Source organism: Eublepharis macularius, chromosome 7 (genome assembly GCF_028583425.1).
Source record: "Eublepharis macularius isolate TG4126 chromosome 7, MPM_Emac_v1.0, whole genome shotgun sequence".
In the NCBI taxonomy this organism is placed as follows: domain Eukaryota; kingdom Metazoa; phylum Chordata; class Lepidosauria; order Squamata; family Eublepharidae; genus Eublepharis; species Eublepharis macularius.
In genome coordinates, this window is record NC_072796.1 from 74065412 (window position 1) to 74088143 (window position 22732).

The window sequence follows — 22732 nt, forward strand, 5'->3', positions numbered from 1 at the left end:
TCACTCCAAAGATATTTAATGATCTTTGTGTTCAGTTTTGTTTTCTTTTTAAGACTTTATTTTTCAGGTACGTCAAGAGAAATTCACATTAGTTGCACATTTACTTTCTTTCAGTTGATAATGGGACTGGGTACTCAGGGAGCAGAGAAAAAGAGTGCAGCATCTATTGCTTGTTTCCTGGCAGCCAATGGAGCTGACCTTGGTATTCGTAATAAGAAGGGTCAGTCTCCCCTTGACTTGTGTCCTGACCCTAGCCTCTGTAAAGCATTGGCTAAATGTCACAAAGAAAAAGTCAGGTATGTATTCTCATTAAGCAATAGAGCCTTATTTTAATTTGCATATTTTCTTTGTGTCTAATTGTTGGCAGAGACCAATAAAATACATTCACAAATGCATTTCCTGTAAGTTCAGAAACAGAATGTTAGGGTAGTACAAGATGTTTGATTTAATGGAAATCTGTCAGTTTTTGAAGTTTAGGGTATGAAATCTTAATCATTATTTCTAATACTTAACTGAACCATATGGAAGAAACAGTGAGGCAGACTGATAAGTAAAGATCTTCCTCTGATAGAAGAAGGCTGTTACTTTGTAGGAGGGGGTTGGATCCAAATAAATTTTTCCCTTTCGCTGTTCACCAGAAAGCACAGGCAAGTAGTTTGGAATTCCCATTCTCTCATGGAATCTTGCTGAGTGACCTTGGACTAGTCATACCCTCTCAGCCTTAATCTACTTCGCAGGGTTGTTGTGAGAATAAAATGGAGGAGAGGAGGCCAGTGTAAGCTGCTTTGGGTCTCCATTGGGGAGAAAGGTGAAATTAATAACAAATATTATTTCTTCTAGCTTGGTATTCATTTTTTAATTTAAAGAAAACCTTCTCTAATTTGATTTTTACTAATATTGAATGTGTCCCCATTGTCCTTCTGATGAGCTTACAGATCACTATAGCTGTTTTGCTTGTGCATGCTTATTTACAACACCTATTAAAATAAGGTCACAGCTTGAGAATAAAATCTATTTAATGCAAGTATCACGTTCTGGATAATAAGAGGCCAAAAATCTCTGAGTAAGGGATGTGATATATACACACACATCCTGGTGTTATAGTGTAAAGCTCTTCTTTCCCATGGGCAGTGTTTTCTACTGCTGGCATGTTCTCATGCTGAGTGGGATACTGGTCTGAAGGATTTGCAAGGAATTTCTAGGGGCATGGAAGACTGCTACTGGAAGCAGGGGAACTAAAAAGTTCTTGAGTGCATTCTCAATACCATACAAAGTACTATTATCACTTTCATTTCTGCTTCAATTAAAATTTTAGATTTTTAAAGTATTTAAAGGTACACTTTGGTAGTTTACTTGAACAATAATTAATTTACCTATATATGTCATGGTCACTGTAACAGTGTAATCCTGAGGGCCACTGTGGTTGTGACAACCACCTACTGATGCAAAAACAGTGCTTCTGGTCTATTCCCTATGGGCATTCGGCAGGGGGAAATAACAACACATGCCTCTGCAAGGTGCAGACACCATAGCATACGTGTCAGAGTCCATAACAATCCCAGCAACACCTACCAATCAGACAATGGCAGCTGATGACATCTCTGTGAGTAGCAAACACAGACACAGGCAATCACTGCCTGCTGATCCAGCCACTGCTCCTCAACACCCCCCCCCCCCCGAGAGCCAGGAGATAGGGAGGAAAGACAGTAACACCGCATTCCAACAGAGGCATGTGGGCTAAGTACCCCCCATCCCCGGTAAAGAGCATCTATGTGGTGAATGAGATGCCCACCCCTTCCCTGCAAGGGCCTGACTGGAAGCAAAAGTAATGACCACATACAACCATCCCTGCTCCGAGACACATAATCCTTCCCCTGGAACAATAAGAAAAGATAGAGGCTGGTCTTAGACCCACAGGCCCCTCACTCAAGACTAGCATTTTAACCACTGGACCAAGAGGATAGGTTCAGAGGAGGCATGCTGTCAGGCATTAGGCACCTCACTGCTTCACTACCAGCCACATGGGGGGAAGAAGGCGTGGCTTAGTGGCACTGGAATAGCATAATATGACATTCCCTCATCCTTAAACAACAGAAATGGCACCATATACAATCAGAACATGCAGAGGCCTCATTTCTTATGCTTCTTACAGATACATAAAGGCTTCTATTTTGAGGTTTTGGTTCCCTTGTTTTCCCCCAAGAACTCTAGTATGCTTTCTTTTAGTATTCTCTTTCTCTACTGGAGTTAGGAATGCTGGTACTCACTTCCTAGTATCCCAGTCCCCTTCTCTTCAAACACCAGCACATTCCTTCAGTCATTAACTGAATTTGAAGGTCTCCACAGGCAGTTTCCAACCACACCTGATCAAGGATCTCTTCACTCTCCAGAGCTACCTCCCTGTTTGACTAGGTAGGGGAAAAATCTCCTCTCCTTAGAAGATCTATCCCCTTTTCCTTGGCCCATTTGGGAGTCTGCACCTACTTCCCAAACCTCCTTGCCAATTTTCCCCAGTTCTCCTGCCTGTGTTAAAACTGCTCTCTGTTAGGATGCCGTCTCCCACTTCTTCACACTCAATCTCTCAGCTAGGGCTGAAAACAGACCTTCCTCTTTCCAGCTCATGTTACCCAATCAGATGCCTTGCAGTAGACTGTGACTCAAAGCTCTCTGATTCTGTGAGGGATTAACCCTTAACAGTCCTGCAGCTGTGTGTGTACAGCGCTTCTAGGTTTTTTAAAAATGTGCAATCTGTCACACCTAGCAAGGGCTTCTGGTTTGATCCCCACATGAGGAAGAGGCAAGAGGTCAGAAAAAGTCTCAGAGCTGATTTTTTGCTTCTGCAAACCAAGAAATGGGGAACAGGATGGCCCAGCTAATAAAGTAACCTGCAGATCCATTTTGGCAGCGATGCTCCACAATCCCTCTATACTGCACCCATGACAGCAGCTCCCTTGCATCTACCCCACGTCCACTGTGCCTGCACTGCCAAGCTACATGCTTTATCAATGCTAACAGTGCTATGCATGACCCAGAGACCACCCCTCTCACGCTAGAGCAACTATATATACACTTAGCCTGCCCAACATCCCATTTTCCATTCACGGTGCACACAACAGCCAGCAGAGTGTGTGTTGGAAGGGGTGGGGACTAATATGTGTAGTCAGCCCTCAAGGTGCCACTGGACCTCTGCTGTGTTTTGCAGCTGAACAAAGGAGAAGTCCAGTGGCACCAGAAAGACCAACAGCAGCAATCCCAGTGTGGGAGTCCTTGAGTCAGAGCCCACCCTTTTGGGATGTGTGAAGGGAGATCACAGATGAGAGGGAGGACAGAGTTGTAGAACACCCTAGATTTTATTGAATAGAAAATTGTGGTAAGGTCTAACTAATGGAGTTACCAGCTCCATTCAGTATGGTATCTGTGCCTTTGTGAGCTTATCCCAGGGGCCACAGGGAGACAGTTTGAGCTGTCTGTAGCACAGCATGTATATGAGTGGGGCGGACTCACTAGACAGAAGGCTGGCTAAGGTAAGATGGGAGCTGGGCTGAAAACAGTGGATGAGTAAAGTGCACCCATCTTGCTCCCAGTTCTCCCTGTCATTTCACCACCTGTACAGATGCTAAACAGACTCATGCTATGTTGGCAAACAGCACTGATGCCATGCTGGCCACAGCCATGTCTGTGAGGTTATGGCAGGTTCTGAGGTTGTACCCTCATTGGGGAGAGTGTTTGCCAGGGAGACCCCTTGAGTTGCATGTAGTAGCCATCCAAACAACATTTACTTATCCCATGAGGGAGTGCTGTGCAGCTGCTCCATCAGCTGCTGCTGCGGCAGCATTGGGCTCCAGTCCTGCAAAGCAACAGGTCCCATAGTTTCTTGGCCAGTTGATCTGCAGTGCAAAGTGAAGCAGCTGTCTAACCACAGTTGTGTTCTGTGCCTTGCTTGGCAGGAGGGGATGCCCTGGCAAGGAAGTATGCTAACAGCCCAGTACGGGGCTGCCAGTGGCCCTGCCCCCTCCATATCATAGGTAGCTTACATGGGTACCCTTACCTGCAGGTATGCCTCATTGAATCACATGGGGCGTAGTGCTGGGTGGCCCTGGCTTAGGCTATCCCCGTAGATGCACATAGCTAGTCTTGGGTGTGGGAGCCAGCATTGTTGAGGCTGCTGGTTCATATCGGAGATATGACAGAGGAGGGCCTCATTGGCTCCCTGTGTGCTTTCACCATTCCTCCCCCTACACGCATGGATTGTGCTGTAAGCCTTATATTTTGATTTTTTAAAAGAATTCCCTAGGAGTGGAGTTTTCTTCCAGTGCATAAGTGTAATCTCTCAGCAAGTCTCTCTCATCTCTCTTGCTGTTAACTGAATGGTTTTAGGATCCAACTCCCTGTGCCTATCTAGTTTAGGGATTTTTGTCCATCAGTTTGCTTTATGGTATTCTGAATATCTATAATTGTCATATAGATAGATAGCTATTTCCAAGGTGTTTCTTAAGTTAAGCAAGAAGTGTAATGCCTTTTGCATGATGCTGAATTTAGACTAAATAAAAATTTTAAACAAATGAGAGATTTAATGTAGCTCAGTATGACTGCAAATATGCTGAATTGTAATGTTTATGCACTATAATGCCTGAATGAATCTTTGTGTTTAGTGGTCAGGTTGGTTCCCGAAGTCCTTCTATGATTAGCAATGATTCAGAAACCTTAGAAGAATGTATGGTATGCTCAGATATGAAGAGGGATACTTTATTTGGTCCATGTGGGCATATTGCTACCTGTTCGCTTTGTTCTCCAAGAGTCAAAAAATGCCTCATCTGCAAAGAGCAAGTTCAGTCAAGGACAAAGGTATTCTTTTCCATCTGGGGTTTATTTCAATATGGCATCTCTTTAAGTGAGGTTTCAAAGTAGTAACATGTATAAGCCTGGCCTGTGACACAGTGTCTTGGTTTCAACTTCCATCTTGGTTTCAACTTCTAAGTCATAAAATGAGAGCTTGTACAGTAGTTCTTTCAATTGTAACAGCAACTATTGGGATAAATGAGGCAGAGAATAAGTAGTACTAGAGTAAGTAGTAAGAGCGCTGCTTGAGATCACTCTTCAGGCCATGTGCTTTATTCATGTGAGCTTAGATACATTTTGTTCTTAAGCATTCCAACACATTCTGTGTGAGATGAGATATAGTTTGTTTTTCAGTACTCCAAGTTAGGGGTGTGCACAAAAAAAAAAGGAAATCCAGGTTCAGTATTCGGGAGTTTCTAAAAAATTCAGAATTCTGGGAATACTGAGCTGATTCTCTAATTCAGTTCAGCTATATTAGAGAAATTTGGTTTAATTCAGACATTATTTCCTATAGGAAAACCAATCCTGGCGTATTTTTCAAGGAGATTTAAACAAATTTGCTTCAGTTTGGTTTGGGTGGAAAGGAGGTAATTCTCTGGTGTAATGTTGGTCCCTTTGCTTCGCTTTGGTTTTGGAGGGATTCCATTATCATTCTTCAATTTGGTTCTGTTGGGCTTTCTCTGGGATGAGCTCAGCTTGCGTTTAGGAGTACGCCTTGGCCATGGCAGACTTGCTCCAGTGTGTTTCTGCAGTGTGAGTCAGCTTTGACCTTTTCCCCATACAAAACGATGCAGTAGCTGGGGGCACCTTCTTTGGGGACCCATAGAATTGACCACTGGGGTTCAATCTTCCTGTAACTTGGTGGGGGGGTCTTTAGCGGGAGGTCAGAAGTAATTTCCCTGCGAATTTGGTGGCATTTGGTTAAAAAATGATCCCACTGCAAAAAGCGTAGGATCTGCTGTTTCTTTAATATTTCTTTGCAGGGAAACAGCAGAGGAACAGCCAAGCCTTATTAAATTTTACCAAATTTATTCAGGGGAGGTGGGTGGGCGGGCTTGAGGTCAGAATACTGAATCTGATTTGGTATTGCCTATTTTGATTCCTAAAAGCTGAATTTTACTGAATCTGCAAAAATTGGGCTTTTTCTATGAATTCTGGACCTGAACTGTACACCCCTACTCTAAGATATTGTAGTATAACCACTTGAGAGCTGCAGGGAAGCATAATTCTAAGCTTGGATTAAATGTATTTCCTTTCACCAGCAAAGTGTAATTAGCAAAGAAAGACCAGTCCTCCTTCTGTTCAGTGAAGAATCTGTGGTGGAGTTTTTCCCTTTGGGAAGATGTTTTGGACTGGATGGGGAAGGCAGGAAAGTCATACTCCATGGGCCAAAAACCTTCTATACACAGAAATTATCCATTGGTTCTAAGCCAATATTTTCAATTGTGACTTTATTTAAAGCAAATTTTCATATTTGTTTTATGTGTCTTGGGATCACAGGTTGCATTGATGGATTTATCATATTAAAAAAAAGATGGAACAATTATCTGTGCTAGTTATTTCAGATTGTAAGATACATGAATGTGCTATTAAAGGAATTAATTACTACTTTATGTAAAGGTAAAGAACTGTTCAATTTCTTTGCAGATTGAAGAATGTGTCGTATGCTCAGATAAAAAAGCAGCTGTACTGTTCCAGCCTTGTGGTCACATGTGTGCTTGTGAAAGTAAGTGGCTTGGTAGATGACAGTTCTTAATGATAAATGATTAAATTCAGCTTTTTAAAAAATTACTTGAGTTTGAATTTGAGTTAACATTCTCTGAAACAGAAAAAGCAATTTCTGCATTCTGTCATAACTGAGTGTGTTTGTGGCTGACAGATTTTTACCTACATCACAAGTAAGTTGTTGATGTTTGCTACAATGGGGGAAAGTTAAAATGCTGCAGCTGGGACAGTCTTGTGGAGGGTTAAAAGTTATCCTCTAATGCTGGTAAGCATTAAGATATGTGTCCAAGATATGTGTGGGGTTCCCTTTAAACTTTGCTTGTTAAGGTGGAATATTATGTCCCATGTAAACAGTACTGGATTTCCCCCCCTCCAGATTGTGCCAGTCTGATGAAAAAATGTGTACAGTGTCGAGCATTGGTAGAACGAAGAGTGCCTTTTATCATGTGTTGTGGTGGAAAGGGTACAGAAGATACCACGGATGATATTTGTGAGTTGTCCTTTTTGTTTTTAAACGTGATAAAACTTGAGTTTCTGCCACCATTGTATCCTCGTAGTGTAGAACTGTGGAATTCTTCTGGGTTGTTAGGGGCCTATTGGGTTGTGTCCTACAGGAGGAGATGGGCTGCTCTGCAGCCAGCTGTGATCATTATTCTAAGTACTGTGCAAATAAAATCTCTTGTATCATTCCAACTTGGACTCTATATTAGGTGTGACAGGATCAGATGGTCCCAGGGTGCTGATTTATCCAATGTGTGGGATAACTTTCAGCTTCTCCAGTCTGAGAATATGGGCAGGTTTCTTGGAAGTTTGAGACCTATCACCTGCTTGTACTACTATTGCTCCACCTAGCTGTTTAAATTCGGGGGGGGGGGGTTGAGGTCTGGCAGACTGGGTCCAGGAAGCAGTAAATGCTTCCCTGAGAAAGGGGGTGATAAATTCTGCCTTGAATTGGGCAGTGCTGTGTCTACTACACGCCTACAGAAATCTACTCTGGACCCAGGAAGAGTAGAGATAGGCACCCTCCTGCTTACAGTAAGGTGGGTGAGGACTGTGGCCACCGGGCCTGGCGGGCTCAGGGAGGCGGTGGTGGGCTGCCTCCCCTCTTGGGGGCGGGGGGTCTGGCCACTTTCCGGCAGCACCCCCCCCCCATGTGCTGCCCTTCAGGTCAGAGGCGGACACTTATCTGCTTACGCAGCAAGGTGGGTGAGGACTGCAGCAGCTGGGCCTGGTGGGCTCAGGGAGGCAGTGGCGGGCCGCCTCCCCTCTTGGGGGCGGGGGGGGGGTCTGGCTGCTTGCCAGCAGCACCCCCCATGTGCCGGCCCGCCAGGCCTCCGAGATGGAGGCGGACACTTACCTGCTTACGCAGCAAGGTGGGTGACGACTGCAGCCGCCGGGTGGTCAGAGAGGGAGACCAAGGGGTTCCGGTCGTGGCGACAAGCCACGCCTGGAAGATCCTGCGAGGGGGACGGGAAGACGGTGAATCAGTAGCTGCTGGCATCAACCACCTCCCTGCTGTCACGGAAAGGAGGGGACGGGGTGGTGCAAGTGATGGGGAAGGAACTCGCGGCAGTACCCAAGAGGGAGAGGAGGAAAGAGGGAACATGAAGTGGTCAGGGTGGGAGAGGGGGACCAAAGGGTTCTGGGCACAGCGACGAGCCACACCTGAAAGATCCTGCGACAGGGCCTGGAAGACCCCGATCCGTCAGTGGCTGCTGGCATCAACCACCTCCGGGCCTTTTACGGAAAGGAGGGGACGAGGCAGTGCAAGTCGTTGGGAAGAGACTCGTGGCAGTACCTGGGAGGGAGAGGTGTAGACAGGGAACTGGAAAGCTCCCAAGCGAGAGGTAGTTGGAAGGGGTTGGAGTGGTCCCAGAGAGGGAGAAGAAGCAATAGGGCAGCGGAAGCAGCTGCCATCGCCCACCTTCCTGCCTTTGAGGAAAGGACGGGAGTCACAGGACACATTCCCCCCGGCTCAAAAGGGTCCAGTCAGTCCCGTTGACAGGGGAGCCACCACGCTGTGCAACTGTGCTGTATCCCTATACAGTATAATCGGCTGTGCAATCGCAGCCGAGCTGTCCCTCGTGACCAAGGAGGGAGCTGTTACATGATAGTCCCTCGTGAAGTAGCGGCTGACATGACCCGCTGTCCTGCCTTCGCAGAAAGAAGGGGATGGGCAGGACAGGAGAGGTCGTTCATAAGGGTCAGAGTGGTTCCACAGAGGGAGAGGTAGAAAGAGGGACTAGCAGCCCCAAGAAATAAGGGGGGCAGAGCAGTTCCACACCGCTCTGAGACACCTCACCTGTGCAGGCAGTATGGGCACTACTCACAACAGTTTGGGCTACACCACCAGACACCAACCGCCTTCCTGCCGTCGCGGATACTGATAATAATAGTCAGGGTGAGCCCTCAGCCGAGGTGCCCACTGAGCTTGGCCCCAGGGCCTGGCAGCAGCCCTGGAACCAAAGGGGATAGCTCCCTATCCCATCCACCCCACACAGAAAAAAGCCCAGCTCCATTGCACTCTTCCACTCTCTCTCCCAAAAGGCTATCAACAGCTCTGTCCCACTCCAGTGCTTGCTGAAAGTGAAAGCCAGAACTGGGACCACAGTGCCCTTTTATAAGCAGACGTCTCATGGAGAAGGTCTGTGGTTGGCAGTCAGAACTGCCTAACAGGGTTTGCAGGGATGAGATTGGAGTTCCCATGGCCACAGAACACCCCCCCTTCTCCCTTCCTCCCCCTGGTGTCTGCTCCCACGTTACCAATTGTAACCGATTTTGCAGCTCCACGCTTGGAAAGAAGACCTGCCCATCAAGCTAAGTTGAGCTTTGATTGGGGTGTCCGGGGCAACAGAGGGAGTGCAGACAGAGTTCAGGCAGTCCCTCCCTCCGTTGCCAAGGCAATTGATTGAAGGCGCCTGAGTGTCTAGCTTCCCGAACAGCGACCGAGCGCAACAAACAAGGCTTGCGACAACCACCTATTTGGCTGGAATGGTGCCTCACGAATGGCTCATTTACGAGCAGCTGAGCGGCCTGTTCGTTGGTTTTTTCCGTTCGTAATGCTGTTCGTGCCCATGTCTAGTCTTAACTCAGTTTTCCAGTGATTAAAACGTGCTTATTTGATGAGCTACATGTATGCCTCTTTCTCTGTTAAAAAAAAAGATCCCTAAGGCAGCTTACAAAACACCAAAAAATAAAACCACAAGAATATTTTTTAAAAACCTTAAAACACATTGTAAAAACAGCTTTTCAGAGAATCCTTCCTCTCAAATGATGCAAGCTAAAAATATTCAAAGGTTTTCTTCAGTATGCCTGGAGAGACAGTAGCAGTCTAACTCCTTGGTGCAAGGGGTTCCATTGCCTCTTGGATTTGAAATCCCCACATTTATCCCTGTAGCTTCATGTAGATTTTAAGCAGTATGGGGGATAAAATGGAACCTTGTGGCATTCGGGGTGTGTATATGTGATCAGAAACCCCTCAGCCGCACCTTGTGGGATTTTCCTTCAAGAAAATATTGATATTAATGCAAGTCCAATCTAGGCAGGTTGCCCAAGGGCAATGATATCAGATACTGCTGAAATGCCCAGAAGAACCAGTAGTCAAGCTCTTATGTGGGAAAAAAGTTGACAGATTTTTATTTTACTGACTTTTAAAAGAATGTATTTATACATATTTACAGTACCCACTACATATATTGAACTATAGTAAGTCATATTGATGTAGTCTTATTTTTCAGTTGTAATTTATAAACATGTTCATACAGAATTATGTAATTTATACATTGCTGTGCAATTCATAGTTTAGGATATTTTAAAACTAGTTTTCTGAACGTTGCATTACAATTTTCCCTTTTCTGCGTTGTGTAGCAAGTGGAAACATTCCAGTTCTTCAGAAGGACAAAGACAATACCAATGTCAATGCTGATGTACAAAAGTTGCAGCAGCAATTGCAGGACATAAAGGAACAGGTAAAGAATACAAATTTGCTTGTATGACAAATATGAAGGTTCATACTTTATTTGATGTAGTTATATCGCTGTACTCCATTGTATATGATGCGCTCATCTACAGTTACCAACTGCAGAATATCTTAGTATCATATTTTCTCCATGTCAAAAAATAAATATGTAGAGAATAGTTGGGTAAAAAGTGGAGAAAGGTCACAAGAAACAATACTTTTCCATAAAAATCCATACTTTTATGGTTTCCAGGAAATTGATATAATGTACTTTATACTTTAATTCATTCACCTTTACAAGTGAGAATACAGGATTAATACCTAAGGCTTGTGATTTTTGTTTTAATGTGCATTAAAAATCTGTGCAAATACTCAAGGTTTCAAATCAATGAACACATTTTCTCCTGTCTAAGGCAGGAGAACAGTCAACTCTGGGAAAATTTCTGCCCCTGCGTTTCAAAATTATTTTAACAGTTTTCTGAAAATCAAGACCTCTCTCAGGTTGTCCCACTAAACCTGTTTCCCTGTTGAAGACCTTTTTCTGGGATCCAGCAAGGGCTAGCAACCATCAAGTCAAAGAGGCCTTTTACTATGATCTTCATTTCAAATAGCAACATTAAGACAGACAAGGAAGACTAGGGGCAAGTTTTAAGCATTTGCCACAACTAGCCACACAGCCCCATCCATTCATATCCGTTCTCTCAACCCCACCTCTGTAAGGCACAGACATAGACCTAAGATGCTTGAGGTTACTCAGAGATCCTGTTTAGGTTGAGACTCATAAATTCTGCAAAATTCTAAGCCTAGTTTCTGAAAAAAGGCAGAAAGTGACATTAAAACTGAAGAGCAGCAATAGCACAATGTAAGGGACAACACATAGGGGAAGATTAATGAATTTGGAAACTTAACTCTTCCCCCATGGTTCTGGTCATGCCACAAGCCAGATGGCCTAGATTATACTAATGCAGGAGAATATGCCAGAAATTATCTAGGAGTGAAGGATGGATGGCAGAGGGGAGACTTCCGGTTTGGCTAATGGCGACCTGACGTGGCCTAGGGAGCTGGACCATCAAGAGTGACTGTTTTGGGCAGGCCAGGTGCTTAGATCACCTGTTGCTACTCCTCTACAGGTAGAAGAGGAGCTAGAACGCTACGAGTCTGGAGAGTGAGCGATCTCGGCGGTGGGGGAGGTCCTGGACATAGGATTTTCCTCATCGCCTTGAGGTCCCCTCGGAGAAGGGCGAGCTAAAATCTCTGCAGTACTCTTTGAGTCATTTGTTTGGCATAAGGTCGCCAGAAACCAAGCTTCAGAAGCAGATTTGGCCAATTGGAAACGAAAGAAACAGCACGAAAGACTCAAACGGAACAAATTGAGGTAAAAGATCTTTATCTTGCTTTTGGACTTAAAACGAGAAGAGAAATTTAATCAAAAGTTAAAATTGTGGACTGAGCTGATAGAACAGGAAAGGAGCAAGGCATTTTGAAGGAAAAATTGAAATTCGATAGACTATAAAGTATAAAAGAAGTGAAAATAATTTTTGTTTACACATACCTGCGGTTTGGAGAGAGATAACCGGCAGTGGGAAAAGGGGAGGAGGTGGAGAAGCTGCGGAGCAAACATCGCAAGAGGATAGAATGCAAGAACAGCGAGTGACACCACCTAGAGAGGCTTAATCTGGAGAGCAAGAAGGAAGTAAACAGCAAAGAAGACCTCGGGAGGAAAACAAAAGAAACAACGCGAGATATAGCAACGAGAGGACAAAAGGAAGCGGGTACCCACCATTCCAGAAGGGAAAAGGACGAAGCAAGCTACCATAGAGACTCTCCGCCCGATATCTGGTGAGATTAAAGTAGTCTGGATATTAAAAATAAAAGATAAAAAAGATATCTGGGGCGGGGAAGAATCTAGTGTAGAAGCATGAAGAAAGTAGAGAAGGAATGGCAGGTTGCCATAGGAACGGCTATAGAATCGCTGGGGGAAAAAGTTACAGAGGGCTATGAAGGATTGAGCCAATCTATGCAGAAAATCGAAGAAAGCTTGATCAAAAACAAAGGATTTACTAAAAGCAGAAGAGGAGGTGAAGAATGACCTACAAGTAACAAAGCAGATAGCTCAAGAGAGGGAGCAAAAAAACACCAATTTGACATCGAGTTTTAAAGTTGAAGAACAAGTATTGCAAGATCGTGTGGCAGAAATTGAGTACAAAGCTACAGGCATTAAGCAGGGAAATCGCGATATGCTGGGAGAAACAACGCAGAGTGTGCAGGAACAAATGATTGAAGTTTTGGCAGAACTTTTAAAGAAGCAATCAGAAGAGTCAACAACAAATATGAAATACAGAATCAACTCCAGTTATGTACAACAGAAGAATTTACCAAGTGATAATATTGTTCAAGTGAAAGAGAAAACCTGGAAAAGAGACACCAATACAAGATTCAAGTTACAAGTGGGAATTACCTAAAGGACTAAGCTTTTAGCTTTAAGCTACAAAGTTTCCTAGGGGATTGAATTTATGGTTAAAATGTAGAGTTAAAGGAATAAATTAATAATGTAAGATAAATGAACAAATTGGAAAATGTTAAATGTAGAGTTAAATAAACTAAGTGATAAGAAAATGAGAATAAAATTTAAATAAAATTCTTTTTATGGGCTGGGAAAACGTAAAAGTAAAATTTATTTGTAAAAGATATGGAAACTACAGATGGAATTATTTGAAGGAATAAGTTAGTCTTAAGATAGAAGTGCTATTTAAGGGATTGAAGTTAAATATATGTAACTGGTTTAAGAAACAAATTGTAATAGGTTGAAGATTGGATCTAAACTGTTGTATATGGTGGAAATAAATAGATTGATAAGGAAGTTATGAGATAAACTTAGGTGAAACTGCTTATAGAATGGGGGAAATTTAAAATCAAATCTATCTGGAATTAGGGGGGTTCTGATAGAATAAGAGTAGTCTATTGATAATTATAGAAATGTAATAATAAAGAATAAGTTAGGATTTTGCCTTTAATTATAGGGACAAATGAAAGTAACATAGAGGACCTGATGATCCCTCCCTGAATGCTAAATTTAAACTATCCTATAGAGATCAAGAGGAGGGGCCTGAAAACTTATTGTTGCCCAGATCTTTCAAAGATAGATGATTTAATTACGCAGGGTCTTGTTTGGCCAAATTAATATTTAAGACAAATCTACAAGTTCTAAATGGTTCCACCACAGATGATTACCCCAGTAGATTTACTTATATGTCGGGGGTTTCAGCTAGTACTTTAGATTACATGTTAGTATGTACGTCCCTTCTATCCAGGGTTAAGAGTTTTAAAATTTTACCCCATTTGGATGGAGACCATCTCCCTTTATGTCTGCATATATCGGGTCTCTCTCAGGAGTTATATCTCAACACCCGCTATCCAACTCAGGTGACCGGTTTAGAACTACAGAGATGCCGTGTTAGGTGGTCAAGCTGTTTGGATAGTCAGTTAAAAGAAATTCTGGCAGCAGAGGATCTTCAAAGCTATGCAGTTGCCTGTACAAATTTAAGCTTAAAAGAGGACCCACTTATTTTTTATGCAGACCTTATTAGGAAGTTCACACCCCTTCTGTTAAAGGAGCGAGACCAGAGTGGCAAAAAGCCCTTCAAGTCAAAACCATGGTCCGATAGAGATTGCTTGGAGGCAAAAAAGGTGCTCTCCCAAGCATATGTCAACTATGTTAGCCAATATGACGGGAAGGACTCAGATGCTTACCTAACTCTAATAGAAAAGAAAAGAATTTATAAGTACTTAATCAAGCTAAAAAAGAAGGAATATGCCAAGGAATCTTGGAGGGCTTTAATTCAAGCGGCCAAAGAAAAAAACTCAGCTTTATTTTGGAGTATGGTCTCAGGTCAAGGGTGAAATAAGACTTCCTTTACGGAATCATTTATCTCACCGGATAGTTGGGTCTCCTATTTTCAAAATATGTATAATGATGCTCCCCCTTCTCCTCTTGCGCCCACAGTATTTAATGATTTACCATTGTGGCCCCTGGTTTCGTTAAAAGAGGTGTCATCGCTTATTGGCCAGCTTAAAAGGGGCAAGTCTCCAGGTTTTGATGGTATTTCCCCTGAATTTCTGAAAGAAAATACTGATTGGTGGGCCCCTTTTTTAGCACACTTGTTTTCTTATATTGATGCAACGGGAAGGATCCCAAATGATTGGGGAATGGCTGTGGTAGTTCCCTTTTATAAAAAAGGTAGTAGAAAAGATCCTGCCAATTACAGGCCTATAAGTTTACTAAGTGTCATCAGTAAGCTTTATGCTAAACATCTCCTGGGAAAATTTACATCGTGGTTGGAGCAGGATGATATAATGGTCCAGGAACAAGCTGGGTTTAGGCAGCACACAGGGTCCCCTCCTCTTCCAGAGGCTCCGCCAGACATACAGGTAGCCAATTCCCTGTATATTCCTCTCCTCACCCAGTTACAGCCCAGGGCTATTGGGGGAAAGGGAACTTAGAGGTTACTTTCCCAATATATACACTGCTGCCATTTAAGCTTGATCCATTTAATGTGACCAGAGTGTTTGAGGGCTGTGTGTAAGATATTTTCCCTCAGCCAACAATTTCAAGCCAGCCAGGATTAAATAAACAAATTATTTATAAGATGGAACATAGGAGTGAATGGATTTTAAACTAATAAACAAACTGGAGTTAAACAGAGAATGCTTCAATGTAATGGAATAGATTTGGAATCAGTTATCTCCCTCTGCTGCCTTCCCTCAGCACTTGTCTCTCAGGAGAGGCAGAGCTGGAGCCAGTCCTGTCCATCACAGCGGGTAATATGGACCTACATTTTCATTGGTGTTGTCAGGAATACTAAGAATGCATGTGGAATACTAAAGCGTTATTGTCTGTCTAAGCTGTTGAATTTTCAGGGAGATATTGAACAGTCTTTGGAATTTATTTGTAATGTTTCCAGTCTGATATTTAAATCTAGAATATCTAAGATTCTTTGTTTTTTCTCCAGGTAATTCAGTTACTTGTTTGTCTCTTACAGACTATGTGTCCTGTGTGTTTGGACCGTTTGAAGAATATGATCTTTCTTTGCGGACATGGAACATGTCAACTTTGTGGTGATCGAATGAGTGAATGTCCTATCTGTCGAAAAGCTATTGAACGAAGGATTCTTTTGTATTAAAAATAAAGTGTCTCTTCCTTGTACCATGTCATGTTAGTAAATCGAACTCATTGAGTTTCCATAAGCTTTAGTGGCATCTTTGAAGGCTGTCAGGAAAACATTTCTAATGCTACAGAATAAGTGTGCTGCAATGTAAGTGCTTAGAAACCGGCAGTTTCAACACAGATCAGTATTTGAGTGGCCAACCTCTACTATTTGTCAAGAAACCTAGACCAAGGTTAGATTAATTAACCAAGTAGTTTTTTCCTTATATATGTCTTACCTTTTTCCTACCCCTTTATGTTAAAGGGACAATCTTGATTTACTGTCATGGTAATTTTATTTTGTATGTGTGAACTCTGATATCAGACATGTTAGTTTTTATACTGTCAGTAGCTTTCATGTATAAGCAGTTTTTTATTCTCTAAATTGTATTTAAGATTTTTCATAGTGGTGTCAGTAGTAAATTGCAACATCTAAGTACAGGAGTAAAATAATTAGCACAAGCAGTGCTTTCAGTGTTTCACATTGGTTCTAAAATCTGTAATTTTATGTAGTATAATAGTATATTAGTACTACATATACTACAAATATATGTAGTATATAATTGTTCCAAATTAATTTGAAGGGGAATAGGACTTTAAAAAAACAAACCAAAAACCGGTTGATCACAAGCACTGCCCAGTGTGCACCACATATACTGTGGGGTTCAAAGTACTTCTAGAATTAGCCGTCTGACAACCTGTTTCCAAAGGTGAGGAAATTCCAGATGTAGTTTTGCATAGTACACACTGCTGCCAGTAATAAAAAGAGTAAATCCAAGGCTTACAAGTAAACTCCTTGCATGCCTGGGGTGGGTGGTTTTTTGGTTTTTTTTTTTTTTTTTGGATCTCAGCCTAAATCCTTCAGCAGAGGAACCAGTATTACAGAGGACAGTACATCATATTGACTGCAGGAAAAAAACCCTTAATTCTTGGAGTAATAAGGGATAGCTATGTCTTTGTATTTAGCCCCATTTTAGATAAATTATTATAAGCATATAAAGGAATACTGGAGAAATTGCTTTTTTATAACTAGTAATTTTATTCCTGTTAAATTTACTTCAGGAGGGATGTTACTTGGAGGAAGATGCTGTATATGGTGGATGTAGTCTGCTCATTTAGAAATGTTGCTTGATATTTTAATTTTTAATTGACCTTTTATGATGAGCACCATTAACAGAAACTGGCATAAGGTGTAGGTGTGTGTGTGGTGTGGTGTGTGTGTTGGGGGGATAGACATGGGGTTGGATCCAGAGGTCATTTCTGCCAATTGAGAGGGGGAGAACAAATGTTACTGATTTTTCCCTCCCACTGTAGACTCCCGCTTCACTCCCTTACAGTTCTTGAGCATCTCTTATCTCCCATGAATATCATTTCATGCAGCTCAGTGGGCTGCAGTAGATGGCAGAAGTTCTGTTCTGCTGACAGAAGTGCTGTATGCCAGCAGAAAACGATCTTTGGGTCCAACCCAAAGTATATACTCATCATGTAGTAACAGAATGGCTTAATGCTCCATAAATCAGTAGTCTATTTCCAAACCAAGTTTTTAAAGACCTCATTTTCTGAAGTAGCTAGGTACAAACAGATACTTTAAGCTGATCATATTTTAATTGAATGTGATCATTAAATGAGTATGTCTGATAATTCATGGACTATACAGATTTAGGAATAAGTTCGATTGATGTTGGTTGGATTTACTTCTGAATAAGGATTTATAACTAACATTCCCAAATCCTGGGACCTGATTCCGCTCAGGAGTGCAGTGCAGGGGCAGAAGGAGCTTCAGACTTCTCTATGAGCCAAGATACTGAAAGGAGGGGGAATTTTTGACTTGCTGTGGGTCTCCACATGCACAGATTTCAGCAGGGGCTGAAGTTCCTCCTGCCTTCTGCACGATGCTCCTGAACCGAATTCATCCCCAGAGAACCTGGGAATACTAGTTTCCTGACATTCCATCTGTCTCAGATGAGTTGGGAAACTCCAACCTGATTCATGGCAGATGTAATCTCTAATTTGACCTTAAGTTTTATGTTCATAACTGTATGGTAAATGTGTACTGGGAGTATAAATCTGTTAAAACTGAGTGTGAGGTGCTTGATTTCCAAATCAAAACATTTTCAATAGAGAAGTTACCAGTAATTGTTTCCTTGGGGCATCTCTTTAAATAACTGGCATACATACATAAGCACAAGAACATTTTTAATAGAATAGGTAACAGTAAAGCATTCTTTTTAAATGATACAATTACCTTTCTAAAGCCTTAAAGCCCTTATAAGATTTCAGCTATTAGAATGATCAGAACTCCATTAAAATAAGTGTTTGCATATTTGTATTAAAATATTTTAATACAACTGGAAAATTCAAAGTTCCCATTCAGTTTTGTTCTGTACACCTCCCTTATTGCTGCCAACATTTTAAAAACCTGAATAATCTTGCCAGCAGAAGACTAAATTTATTTGATGTTTAAAAGGAGGCATGAGGCACTGAATAGAGTTCAAATCTAGTCGAATAAATGATACATGTTCCAATTAGTGGTTTGGAAGTCTAGTTTTTTTGTGGCTTTGATGCTATTTATGCCATTCTGTTTACTTTGTAAAGAACAATTTACTGTAACATCCTTTAATGAACAGAAAACACTACACTGTTTGAAGTTTTTCTTAATTTAATGTGTACTTTTGTTAAAACTTGATCGTAAATGGAAGCAGATGCTAAGACTTGACTTTAAACTTCTATTAAAAAGTGTAAATATAAATCTGAGGCAGAAGTCTATGGGGAACTACATTATTGTTATCCTCACATTAAAAAGTGTGGGTATAATCCTGATGAGAGAACCATTCTTGGAGCCTCCACTTACAGTGAAAGGTCATCTAAGAAAAAACCTAGAGTCTCCAGATAATGTATTCAATCCCATAAGGGTTGTGAGCCTGTCTAACCACCAATTTGCTCTTTTTTTGCTCCCCCTCCTTTGTACTGTGCCTGCACCATAAGTTGCACAAACGAACACTAAAATAATTCAAGAGGCCACAGAAATGGATTTGGATGCTGTCACTACTTCACAGCCAGAGGGTGAAAAGAGAAGTTGTGCACTTAAGCAGCTGGAAATATTCCCATCATTGCTTCTTCCTATGGTATACCCCAGAGCCTCTGCAGTGCAGAGGCTGTGTTATTCGTCCCTCGGCTCTTCTGCTGTTGGTGTTGAGGATGGATGAGTTACAGAGGCTGCTACTTGACTGAATCATCAGTACAGTGCTTTAGGGAGCTGCTGGGATGGTAAGGCCATTAAGCTGTTATTTAGACCCTGTACTCTACTTGCTGTTTTACCATCTCGGAGGCAGCAGTGGGGCCTGTGTATATACCTCTAAATTAATGGGTAGTTTCTTCTAATTTTGAATTTTACATTGCTACACAAAATCTGTTTCCCTTTGTATTTGTCCCATGCAGCTAGTGTCACTATAGTAAGACTGATGCTACCAGAATAGAAAATACGCTTTATATAAAGATGACCTGGAACTGGAAAATCATCTCTGTTTCTAAACCTATAGAGAGAACCTTTCAACATGAACAGAGAAACATTTCAATAATAGTTAAAATTAATCCTTCTCGAAGACCTGATTAAGTGTAGACCAGAGGTTCAAATTCAAAGTGAATGCCTGTATATAAACATTTTTAACTTAATTTTAAATCTTCAGTCTTGAGATTGTGGCTCACAAGACATATAGAGCAAAACCAAACGAATAAATGACTAAAGGGACAATGTGGGTGTAAACTTTTACAACGTATTTGTCCAACATATGTTTGAATAGAACTACCAGTATGGAGTTATGTATGCATGTGGGTATCTCATTTTGTAATGTTTCTTAATGCTGGAAAAACACGTGCATTTGGCTAGCTTGGAACACTTCATTTATATGAACATGGGTAAGCAGAACTAAACTATTAAAAAGAGTGCTTCAATTTAATTCTTGTAGAAACTAGTCCTAAGATTTATTCAAGTAGAAATTCAGCAAGAAGGAAAATGTGTGAGTATTCTTACACGAATTACTGTTAGATTTGGATAACAAATGTTAGAGTTTCTTGCCTAATGAGAAGTGTTTGTGGTTCTTATATAGGACTGACATATGACTGCGTGCAATTTATGTATGACGATATTGACTATCATTAGGACGATAGTTCCTGTCTAGCAATTTGTAATGGGTGAAGGATCTCATGGATGTCTGCAGCCTTCACAGATTTACTCCTATATTTCAGTTAAGATCCCCCACACGCACATTGCTTGAAAGGAAGAGTTCTATGTGCCACAACAGTACATTTACAAAACTCTACATATAGATGAGTGCAATCTGACAAGCAATGCTACTGTGCCATCTCAGTTAATCACTGGAATGCAGCTTTTGCTTGGGTTATTTTTACAAGACTTGATGAAATAAATTAGGATTGTGGACCAGTATTCTTTGAGGATCATACCCTAACTATCATGCTAAAAGTTTAAAGGCATTACCTTAAATGTGTTCAGCTATTAACTGGTTCAGATACTCGTTGGGCTTTTCTTGGTTTAGATGGCAGTGCAACATAGCCACTATAGGTTATATTAGCTTCTAAGTTAGTATAGTTTCAGCCCATTTGGACTGATAAGTGGCATTAAACTAGCATTACCTCCTAGTTGGCAGTATTATATATTAAAGAAATTCCTATTTGCCTTAGGTGGTGGTAGGGATCCTCTTTAAATTAAAGCTACATTGTTGTCATTTCAGTTATGTTGCTACAGTGTTGTGTAGAAACACCAAGAATCGTAAGTAATTATCATAGCTACTACATCAGTGTAAAATGTTTGCCTCTGAATGCAAAGGTGATAGGCCTACTGCCCACTGCCTAAATTGATTGCCCAAGTCTTTAGTCCGAGTGCTGCATAGAAGAACCTTCCCATAGTTGAACTCGGTTTTTTCCCCTAGATGTCCCTCTCCCCTCCTGTGTTCCCTTTATTTTCTGACAAACCACGTCTCCCTTTCTGCTGCTGCTGCTGCATGTGAATGAATCTTGTAAATCCTGTTAATAGTACTACTCATTCTTGCAGTTTCCTAAAATAATTGTATTATTTTAATACATTTCTTTTGCCAACGTTAGCATTTTAGTGCCAACTGTAATTTTAATAACTATGAAACATCACTCAGGGCTATGAAACACCTTCACATTAATAGGATTATGTGAGACTTAATGCCTTTAGTGCCTTGGCAAACTCTTGAACTGACAGCAACTCCAAAGTTCTGGGAGCTTTCATACATTCACAACATTTTTACATGCACATAGAGAAGAACTGCACATTTCATCTGCTAACAACCTTTCCTGAATAACCTGGTGGTGTTTTGAGAGAAGTGGCAAGGAAATGCTTAATTCTCCCTCTGCTGCGGCTTTTTACTGCTGTCCTTTGCCTCAGACTGCTTTTCCTCAGGTTACTTTTTCAGTGTTAGACTCCTGCCTGTCGGAAAGCTTTAGAGGAGAAAGTAGTAACTGTAGGAAATATAAGTACTTCCAACTGATACTTGCTAGAAAATGTAACTCCTACACCCCATTCACTTAATTCAATAAACAATTTGGAACTGAAGTAATGTATAGTTCTATCCTTAAGGCTATTGTCTATATAGCATGAACTAGCTCAGAACGTATTACCTTAGTGCTAAGTTTTTGTGTGCGCGCATTTCTAAATTTTTCACTTCATATGATTTGTCTGAACATTACTGCAACATTAGGGTGGTTATTGTTGAAATGTGAAGAACAATGTTCCAAATTCTACACCTATATGAAAAGATTTAGTTGAACAGGCTCATTAACAATCTAGAAAGGCTGTAGGAATGTCACATGTATAATCTCCAGTCCTGATCTCCCTGCCCATTAGTCTGTGTCCCTTTCCAACTTAAGTGTGAAAAGGTTTCCAGCTTTGTTAGCAAAGTTGCATTGATTTCTGTTACTGAACTAGCAGAAAGTCCTGGACTGATTTTCAGCTCTAGTTCGAGGCCGCGGGTTATGTTCTTGAACCAGCCCTTGCATTTGATCATAAGCACTTTTTTTTTAATGCAACTTAGTGAGGTTCATTGTACACTTCTTAAAATATATTGCAGTCCTACTAAATGTTTCCTAGATATGAGAGTGCTGTCTAGGATTTCTAAAATGTGTTTACTTCTTGGATAATGAAACATATTTCAACTGTAGGTTGATATGACAGTATTAGATTAAATTTAATTTGTTTATGCAGATGTAGTTAATTTCTGTATTGCTAATAGCTTTACATAACTGCTTTGATTAGAAATGCTTAGTTCTAAATAAATTCTAAGCCTTTGAATACAAAACCATGTACTATATTAATAAAATTTGTATGATTATTTCAGTGTGATTTTTCTCAAACTAGATAGATGCGTGAATGAGCTACCATAATATAGTTCAAATATTTACCAATTTGAATATGCTTGTCATGAATTGTGTCTGCTAAGTTACTGTTACTGTACTTAACTATTCAATTACGAAATTACTGATCCAAAAGAGCTGCTTATGTACCACAGCCACATCTTACTGTACATTACATTAACACAATATATATAATTCTTTTATAATGGATTTGATCCAAATTACTTGTAAACAGGTTGAAACTCACAGAATGGGACTTCTCCTGCAGCATTGGTCCTGGAGTAACAAAGAACCCTCACAAACGGGTGTGTGTGTGTAGGGGGCTGCAGTAGAAGCTGGGAATCAGCAAAAATTGCCATTCTATGCTAATAAAGTGCCATTTCACTAGCACAACTAGTAACAGAAATGCACATTTGGATCCAGACCTGTGTCTTGTAAGACGTGCATTTCTTTTTCTGTGACTATTAAGTAGTAGCTAGAGAACTGGTACAGACCAAACATTACCCAGGTTTAAGGGATCAGCCTTTGAGATCTCATTTTCTTTCCGTCACCCTAGAACAGGAGTTCTCTCTATTCCTTTGTACTTGTATTGCCTATGACTATTGTTAATGTTG

At 41.2% G+C, this 22732-nt stretch overlaps 1 protein-coding gene across 1 annotated transcript in view; it reads left to right on the top strand.

Moving 5' to 3' along the window:
• MIB1 (MIB E3 ubiquitin protein ligase 1) overlaps positions 1-22175 on the top strand; it is a 73098-nt gene extending 50923 nt beyond the window's left edge. Inside the window, exons 16-21 of the mRNA XM_054984597.1 lie at positions 115-296; positions 4653-4845; positions 6487-6565; positions 6941-7054; positions 10432-10532; positions 15562-22175. Coding sequence (XP_054840572.1) covers positions 115-296; positions 4653-4845; positions 6487-6565; positions 6941-7054; positions 10432-10532; positions 15562-15702 — 810 coding nt within the window. The 3' untranslated portion in view covers positions 15703-22175. The remainder of the gene's footprint in view (positions 1-114; positions 297-4652; positions 4846-6486; positions 6566-6940; positions 7055-10431; positions 10533-15561) is intronic.
• The last annotated feature ends 557 nt before the right edge of the window (positions 22176-22732 follow it).